Source organism: Cottoperca gobio, chromosome 9 (assembly GCF_900634415.1).
Source record: "Cottoperca gobio chromosome 9, fCotGob3.1, whole genome shotgun sequence".
Classification (NCBI taxonomy): Eukaryota; Metazoa; Chordata; class Actinopteri; order Perciformes; family Bovichtidae; genus Cottoperca; species Cottoperca gobio.
In genome coordinates, this window is record NC_041363.1 from 27,488,677 (window position 1) to 27,498,676 (window position 10,000).

At 39.1% G+C, this 10,000-nt stretch overlaps 1 protein-coding gene across 4 annotated transcripts in view; it reads right to left on the reverse strand.

Moving 5' to 3' along the window:
- The window catches only part of apba1a (amyloid beta (A4) precursor protein-binding, family A, member 1a), a 45,561-nt gene that overhangs the window by 7,974 nt on the left and 27,587 nt on the right, over nt 1-10,000 (reverse strand). For 3 of the 4 annotated variants that reach the window (XM_029440534.1, XM_029440535.1, XM_029440536.1), the window contains exons 4-9: nt 9,551-9,649; nt 9,404-9,443; nt 5,519-5,664; nt 2,535-2,567; nt 947-1,033; nt 99-284 (exon numbers count right to left, since the gene is read on the reverse strand). In XM_029440534.1, the coding sequence (XP_029296394.1) occupies nt 99-284; nt 947-1,033; nt 2,535-2,567; nt 5,519-5,664; nt 9,404-9,443; nt 9,551-9,649 (591 nt within the window). The remainder of the gene's footprint in view (nt 1-98; nt 285-946; nt 1,034-2,534; nt 2,568-5,518; nt 5,665-9,403; nt 9,444-9,550; nt 9,650-10,000) is intronic. The other variant, XM_029440537.1, reaches the window with a different exon arrangement.

Genomic DNA, 10,000 nt, shown 5'->3' on the forward strand with positions numbered 1-10,000 from the left:
CTGTAGACACTGCTGCTTAAACTGTCAAATTTAACAATAATAGTATGTTGTCCCTTTTGACAAGCAAAGACATCATATAACTTTACTGTTGGACTCACATCCTCAGACTCAAACACGTGGCATATCATCTTGTACTGCCGCTTGCTGTCTTGACCTGGATCTGAGGCCTCCAAGTTCTCCTGAGAGTCGGGTCGAGGCATCCTGCGCCGGGCCATCAGAACCACAATGTTGCCAATGTCAGCAATGTAGGAGATGGTCCGCAAAGGGTGGTCCATCATGGTCTCCTGGAGAAGTCAGAGAACCATAACAATCCCTCTATCATCTAAGTGTGGGGTCAGTAACCAGAAGACTTTAGGGCAGCTAGAAACACTATGTATGTTCATATTGTTCCCCAGAACACATCTTTGCTGAGCAGAGTCTCTTTCCCTTACAGTTACTAAGCTGTTTACGTGGCAGTTCTCCACATCAATATGGGACCCGAGATACCCTGTATCTAACTTTATAGCTGAGAGAGCCCTGACTGCACATCCATGTGCGTTTTCTGTATTAGTACTAACCCTCTGCCCAGCTTCTGCAAAGTTCACCGCTCAAACTTAAGACTCCCCACGTAGAATGAAATTAAATACTTGTTTCACGGCCTAGATATATTTACCAAGCGCATGATTGTTTCGAAATTTAAAATGTAATTTTTGTCAATAATTTCCAGCTGTATGTAACAAGAAATTCCTAATAATAACATTTAAAAACCATTTAACATGACATGGCCCTGGTGAGAGGCAAAACCATTTTAGATAAATGAATGTATGAATTGACCAAATAATAAACTAAACTATTTATTTAAGGTCCACGTATGAATTTTACATAACATCAGGTCATGAACAATGGCACTGGAGATTTTTCCAGCCAGAAGTTGCTTAAATCACAGTTACAGTTACAGAGTGAGCACCTGGGAGTCCGCGTTGAGCACTTTGATTCTCTGGGTGGAGATGAAGAGATCCACCTCTGTCATGGGCTGAGGCTCTCCCTCAGGGGCCTGCACACACACAGACACATTCACAAAGCCATATTAGACACACATTCATAAAACATACAGAAACGTTCATGAGCAGATGTCCCATTTTCCAAAGAATTCTATTTTTGAGCTTTTTACATTTTTGACCGTATTATTTTCTGTACACTATGAAAGCTCCAGCAGGCATCACAACTGCTTTCCTTATTATTATTATTATTATTATTATTATTATTATTATTATTATTATTATTATTATTAATAACAATTGTATTATTTGTTAAAGTCTTAAAATATTAATGTTGCATGGTTATGCAGAACAGACTTTATAATCCTCTCATTTAACCCTCAGCACGTTTAATCACATGCTGGAGGCAAAACAGGAGCATCAACCATAAATATCCCTTACATATCAAAAAAGTTTAAAATCATTTATTTTTCTGTGATAACATTTTGTGATTTAAAGTGTGTATTGGCTGAAAATATTATGATTTTCATGATCATGTAAATGCTTACAGTTGTGGGTACATAAAGTCAAATGAATCCACAGAGGTGTTTTCCCTCACTGTGCCCAGGTTTACACGTTGATCAAGTACACACAACTGTACCAAATGAATATTATTAGTATACATATTGTGGATGAGCGGATTCATCTATTTCACAGGAAGTTGAAATATCATTCTCTTAAATATAGTTTAAAGCCTTGCTTCACCTAAAATCTGTAGGAAACAGTAAACCCTTGAAAGATGGAACTAAAAATGTTGTATTTCTGTTCTTCTTGTGCACACTGGAACTTCAGGTCCTGCTGCTGCAGTAACCTGACTGTAATTTGAACTTACAAACTTACAAAATGTCTCACAGCTGCCTCCCCATCAGCCTCAGCCATACTTTGTTTTGTGCTGATTAGCATGTTAGCATGCTAACATGTTATACTAAGATGGTGACCATGGTCAATATTACCTACAGAACAGTATGTTATCATTATCATTGTGAGCATGCTGCTTTTTACATCCCAGGCCTCTGTCTGTACAAGACGCACAGGGATGATTGGGCTTTTTGTCATCCGACTCTGGGCAGGCTAGCAAACAAGAGGAGGTAGGTTATTGTGTACAGTCATTCATAGTATCAGTGCAAATACAGAATCAGCAGAGTCAGCAGAGAGAAAGCACACTGAAGACAACCACAAAGCCAGCAAGACCTCACAGTGTGAGAAAGATTACAGCCGTTTCCTGCATCCAGCACACTGCTAGCAAATACTACAGCGTTCCAAATTATGGAGGAAACAACATGTTTGGAATGGAATGAAAAAAGGGACTGAGACCAAAGGGAGGGACCATAACAATGAATATCATTTCCAAGGCTGGATTCAGGAAAATGCCAATATTGATCAGAATGACAGTACACTGAAGAGGACATAAAGACAGACAGATAGACAGACAGACAGACAGACAGACAGACAGACAGACACAGAAAGAGACAAAGAGAGGAAAAAGAGATGAAAGAGGGGGATATGTAGGTACTGCACCTTCTTTCTGTTCTGGGCTAATTTCTGGGCCGTCTGCCAGACATGGAATAAAGCAGACAGGAGAGTAATGGGTTAGAGCCAAACACAGGAGGGAGTGGGAGGACCACAGAGGGGGAGGGACGGGCTGTTCACTGTATGTCACATATCTCATTCTTTGTCCACATTAAGTAGGTGTGTTCATGTTGTAGTATGGTTGTTATAGATTTGTGTGTAATGAACATCATAACTGACCCCCAGCATAGTGCATCTATAGCATTTGAAGATGCAGGATTATACAAGCCCTGGTTTTTATTTCAATTTGACACTCAAACTTGGCGTGTGTTTATGGAGCATCACAGAATCCCTCCCTCAGAGCTTCCTGCAGGAGAAAGTGTAATGAACACAAAGTAAACATTTTTGTTGTGTTGTAGTTTTCTGAAACTTATTATTGGAATATGGTAAATTCAAAATGCAGAAATAGTAAAACATGTTTGGGTGTAGGCTTTATGAGTAAGGGCAAATAATACAGGCCACTGAGTTATCTAGGTTATATGTTCAACGTTACAAAGCTAAATAAAGAAATATCTTATATCTCATAAATATATTGACCTCATATAAGAAATGTGAAGTACGCTGTGAGTAAACACTGGCAAGCCACTTATATATCATTTAAAATATTATAGTTTGGCTCGGCTACATGACTACTATATATATACATGACTACTATATATATATATATATATATATATATATATATATATATATATATATATAGTAGTATGTGTAGTATGTGTGTGTATATATGTGTGTGTATATATATATATATATATATATATATATATATATATAAATATAAATAATACAAGGACTTTGACTTTTAATATTAATTCCCACTCTTATTGTTTGATCCAGTGGTTTGCCTACTGTGGAGATTTTAACTATTTATCAGTTTTTGTATATACCCTGCATACATTAACTCAGGTGACCTAGTTACCTATATGATATGAAGCATATAAACATTAAGCCTACAAAGAAGAAGTTTTTCATTTTGAATTGTATCGTTATTTTAATAGTATAAACCACAAATAAACGTTCTACTTTGCAGCTGTTCGAGTCCTGAATCAGTTGCATCACACTCTGTGCAGCTACATTGCAGGATGCACTGTCCCTCCGCTGTCCTGTACACCATCTGGCTGCAGAACACTTTCTGCCATCACACTCTGTCAGGGTTCATTCTGTGCCTTTGGATATGTCACCATGGATGTTAAGATACAGATAAAGAATATTTGCATTAGCCTTCCTCTACCAGCAGGTGTCTCTGTGGTATTAGCTTCAGAACAGACTTAGAAGCTGACTCAGCACTTTCTGTACAGCTCTACATCACCACACAATTCAGCTCTTCTATTCCCTCAGTGTGAACCGCTGCACAAAGACAGACAGACTATAATGATGGTTAACTTCACACAGATGTTTAAGTTCAGCTGCACAGAGTTGCTGGATAACATAGGGAGGAAGAATCCACTATGTGATCAGGGTATATTATTACTCTGAAGTAAAAGCATGGTCAGCTGAGCACACACTTCAAGCTGCTCAGCTCTGCTCGCTCAAGCAGAACACCTGTGGCTTTAGGAAGAATTTCAGAATATGAAGGTCATTTTACTTGGATGTTGAGTGACACCACACTGACAGCATGCATTCTTCATTGGCTAAACAACACCTTGGCCCTTATTTGTCAAGCACCATCATAAAGAAAGAAATTATGATAACATCCAATTGCAGTTTTCTAAAGTACTGGAAATGATGTGGTGTGTCAGCAACTTTCAGCCCAAATATTTAACAATAATCTTTTTGAACCTTTTCAGTCTGCATGCAGGGTCTTCCTCTCCACTGAAACATCCTATAATCTTCTACTTAATGTGGATCAAGAATCCACCGTGGTGCTTCTATTACTGGATCTTAGTGCAACTTTTTACATCACTTGTTAATCATTGTACATTCCAAGACCACCTGGCAAATCAATTTGGCGTCTCTGACCTGGCTCACAAGAGTTACCTATATGAACACAGTGTGTTTCCTTTAATAATATGACATTGATATTTTCTGATGTGAAATATGGAGTACCTCAGGGCTGTTCTCGGCTCTCTGCTCTTCTGTATTTATAATTTACCTATTGGCCAAATTGTACGCAAACGCAGACGCAGACGTTTAGATATACTTCTGTACATACTATATTTAAGCAATAGCTCACGACAGGCTGTGGCATATGCTCATATCTTAACTGTAATATAATGAGCATATATCACGGTCTGAAGTGAGCTATTGCTTTTATAAAACAGTTACCAAGTGTGGCAATATGAAAGAAAAATACACACTCCAATTTAAATAGTTTTTATTATTAAATAATGATGTTCAAAATAAAATAGTCCCTCCGTTGCCTTCTGCACAAAACATAGTGCGAGGTGGTTGCTATGCAACAACACTAACAGCTGCTCTTCACGTAGCTCTGCATGTCGTCTTTTAGGGCCTTTTTTTCTCTGGAGATAGGCACTGATCAATCCACTCCTCCAGAGTAAAGCTTTGTAAGTTTGTTTCTTAACGGACATAATTTAACAGCTGTAACGGTTGTAGCTTTTTCTCAGACTGGAGGGATACTGACTTGTTGTGAAAAGTAATTACAATTCTACCTCTGATATACGCTCATTATACCATGGCTAAGAACCAATCAGATTGCTTGATTTGACATGTTCATTTTATAAGTTGTAATATACAACAAGACAAGTCATAATTAGGTAAGATGGGTAATGGCAGATTTTGAAAATAACTAATATAGAAAATATAGAGGTACTGCACAGTATGATGTATTGTGCCTACATAATATATTGATTATTTATTAAACCATAAGGCAGCAGTCTGACTGATCTTGACACATAAGAGACTTGACTGTGCCTTGTACAAATAAAGACCAGTGTGTGCATACACCGAGTGAGTGTGTCGTGTGTTTTCACCTTGATGCGGCTGACGGCCTCCTGTGCCTGCATCATGCGGATGTTCTTGGACGGTGTCTTATCCGACAGCAGCTGGGTGGAGCCCAGGTAGTTGGCTGCAAAGATGATCCCATCAATCAGGTCCTCTGGGTCACATGGGCCTGGGACTGGAGGGAGGAGAGGGGGTCAGTCTCACTGTATAACAATGTTCCACTCACATTGGAACTCATAGATATAGATATATATCTATATCTATATCTATATCTATATATATCTATATATATCTATATATATCTATAGATATAGATATATCTATATCTATATCTAGATATAGATATCTATATCTAGATCTAGATATATATAGATATAGATATATAGATATATAGATAGATATAGATATATCTATATATAGATATAGATATATATAGATATAGATATATCTATATATATATATATAGATATATCTATATATAGATATAGATATATCTATATATAGATATAGATATAGATATATCTATATATATATATACAGTATATCTCAAAAGTGAGTACACCCTTTAGATTTTTGCAAATATTCTGTTATATCCTTTCAGGGGATAACATTATCCTACTGAAACTTTGATATAACTTAAAGTAGTCAGTGTGCTGCTTGAATAACAGTATAGATTTATTGTCTTTTGAAAATTACTCAGTACACAGCTGTTAATGTCTAAACAGCTGGCAACAAAAGTGAGTACACCCCATAGTGAACATGTCTAAATTGTGCCCAAAGTGTCAATATTTTGTGTGACCACCATTGTTATCTAGCACTGCTTTAACCCTCCTGGGCATGGAATTCACCAGAGCTGCACAGGTTGCTTCTGGAATCTTCTTCCACTCCTCCACGACGACATCACGGAGCGCACGGATGTTGGACACCTTGCACTCCTCCACCTTCCTCTTGAGGATACCCCACATGTGCTCAATTGGGTTTAGGTCTGGAGACATACTTGGCCAGTCCATCACCTTAACCTTCAGCTTCTTCAGCAAGGCCGTTGTCATCTTGGAGGTGTGTTTAGGGTCATTATCATGTTGGAAAACTGCCCTACGGCCCAGTTTCCGAAGAGAGGGGATCATGCTCTGCTGCAGGATGTCACAGTATATATTGGAATTCATGTGTCCCTCAATGAAATGCAGCTCCCCAGTGCCGGCAGCACTCATGCAGCCCCAGACCATGATGCTGCCACCACCATGCTTGACTGTAGGCAAAACACATTTGTCTTGGTACTCCTCACCAGGGTGCCGCCACACACGCCGGACACCATCTGACCCAAACAGGTTTATTTTGGTCTCATCAGACCACAGGACATGGTTCCAGTAACTCATGTTCTTGGATTCATTGTCTTCAGCAAACTGTTTGCGGGCTTTCTTATGCATCGGTTTCAGAAGGGGCTTCTGTCTGGGGCGACGGCCATACAAACCGATTTGATGCAGTGTGCGGCGTATGGTCTGGGCACTGACAGGCTGACATCCCACTTCTGCAACCTCTGCAGCAATGCTGGAAGCACTCGCACGTCTATTTTTGGAAACCAACCTCTGGATATGACGCTGAGCACGTGGACTCAACTTCTTTGGTCGACCCTGGCGAGGCCTGTTCCGAGTGGAACCTGTCCTGGAAAACCGCTGTATGATCTTAGCCACTGTGCTGCAACTCATTTTCATGGTGTTGGCAATCTTCTTATAGCCAAGGCCATCTTTGTGAAGCGCAATAATCCTTTTTTTCAGCCACTCAGAGAGTTCCTTGCCATGAGGTGCCATGTTGTCCAGCATTCAGAGAGAATTGTGCCCAAAACACCAAATTTAACAGCCCTGCTTATCATTTACACCTGAATCCTTGTAACACTAACGAGTCACATGACACCAGGGCGGGAAAACAACATCATTGGGCACAATTAGGACATGTTCACTATGGGGTGTACTCACTTTTGTTGCCAGCTGTTTAGACATTAACAGCTGTGTACTGAGTAATTTTCAAAGGACAATAAATCTATACTGTTATTCAAGCAGCACACTGACTACTTTAAGTTATATCAAAGTTTCAGTAGGATAATGTTATCCCCTGAAAGGATATAACAGAATATTTGCAAAAATCTAAAGGGTGTACTCACTTTTGAGATATACTGTATATCTATATATAGACTAATAAAGTGCTCAAACGATTATATATATATATATATATATAATAGTTTGAGTACTTTATTAGCTTTGAAACATGTCTGAAAATGTGTACGCTGTCGATTGACTCACTCAATGATCGCCGTGTGTGTGTGTGTGTCCATCTTTCCTCCCCCCCTCACCTGTCTCTCCCCTCTACTTCTCTATTGGCTCCTGAAGGCTCTGACATTTAGGAAATGCTTAAGCAGCATTTTCAACCAGCTTAGATCAGCAGTGCAGTTCAATAAGCTGTGTATCACCAGCTCAAACATACTAAACACTGACAGTATAGGCAAGGCAGAGGTTATAGGGACATCCTCCATCACTCCTTCATGATTGATTCTGTTTGCCATGTTGTTGTGCCTCTGTGTGCCCAGCTCATGACCTTGGTATTTCATTCAAGTAACGTTACCATAAAAAAGGTACAAGAAAGTAGCTTTTGCATCCAGTATACAGTACTGCATACTGCATACCACAGTATACTGCACACAGTAAAGATAAGTACCATCAGTGTTTCCAGCTTATGAATATGGTGGTGTGTACTTTGGACTTATATAACCTTAAAGTTAAAAATACAAACAGGTAGTTAAGCATTTTCAGCCCTACTCCATGTTAGTTACAGACACTGCCTTGTTTCTGAGTCCGGCCTTCAATATTGAGTTTAGAGTAAAATAATGCTCAAACTTTTTCCAGCCTGATTAGCGCGCACACACGATCAGTTAACATATTATTATCATGTTATCAATGAGATGCTTTTGTCCTATTATAACCTCATTATAGATTTTAAATCCTGATATAACCACTCATTGTCATTATTAAAAATATATTTCCATAATTCCCATGGTAAAATGTTCCAAGATATTAAAGCTTATCGCCAGTCATTACCAAACTGCAATGTGCTTCTGTTTCATTAAGACCTTCATCATGACTTGCTGCTGTAGCATCTAAAGACCTGATCAAACCGGTTTCTGCTTTATTTGATTTTGATTGAACAAAGTAAAAGAAAAGAAGATTTGCAACAAAAACACACAAGTTTTCCTGTAAGGAGCTTTCAGTTAGTTAACACACATTCCCCTCTCCTGCAGACAGAACGTCTATGAATGTGGGCCCCCACCCCATTAGCTGCTAGCATTTCCTGTTTGTAACATAGCCATGGATGTACAGACAACTATCACTAGATTACTTTGATACCCAAGAAAGCCTAAAAACATGAAGTTCTGAAGAGTCTTTTTTCTATGATTGTTTGAAGTGGATTTATGAAAAACTTCTGGATGAATCAGAGATAAAGATATGAGTCACACTGAATCAGTGTGCGTGTTCAGATGTGAGTTAGTTGATTGGTACATTCATTATTTATTTTCAATCAATCACCTTAGTGAACACTTCCAACACAAAATATAAATGACAATCTGCACAATCAGTAACAACATAAAACACATTCCATGATGGAAAAGAAAAACCTGAATAAATACTTAAGTAGATTTATGGCGTCACAATCACTGGCGGCCATCTTCTCTTTGTTTGTGACTTAGGTACCTTTATATCCTCCATAAACGGTGAGTCACAGCTGCTGCTGCTAACATGGTGGTGAGCGACGGGATACATTACAATAACTAACTTAACATTTTTTCAGAATACGTCATGTACCCATCTCCTTCCCTCCGACTCTCACTGCACAGTGTTAACAGCTCTCACCAGAGACGAAGCACTCACCTTCTACATAAGTGGGGAAAGATGCAAGGCTTCTCCTGGACTGTTAATAGAAAGAGAGGAGAATGATTCATTCAAACATTACTTCAACTTGATGTGCCAAAGTGAAAATGAGATAATATGTAATGAATGGTAAAATGTTGAACACACCTCTTTACTGGAGGGAGAGGATTCAAAGCTGTCGTCCTGCAGCAGGTGTCTGCTGGAGGACTCTGCTCCTGGAGGAGAGGGCGAGTCTGAACCAGGAGACTGCAGCGAGGAAACAAAAAGCAGTGCAAAGTTAAGTGAAGAAGGAGCTACATGTCTCAAATGGAGGCCTCATATCAAGCCAACACAGGGCGGAAACACAAATGATTGAAGACACCCCACACAGCCAACATCAACAGCATGAGGTACACCATTCATCTCATGTTGCTCAGTCTGAATGTGTCACACAGCAAAAACACACACAAGCTGTGATGAAGTGAGCCGACACACGACTGGACACATTCCAGCTTAGAGGCAAAACATCGCAAAATATCAACCCAGAACAATAATCAAATATCCATTTCTAAATATTGTGCAGTCCCCCATCACAAACACTTGTTTGGTTGTTTTGTT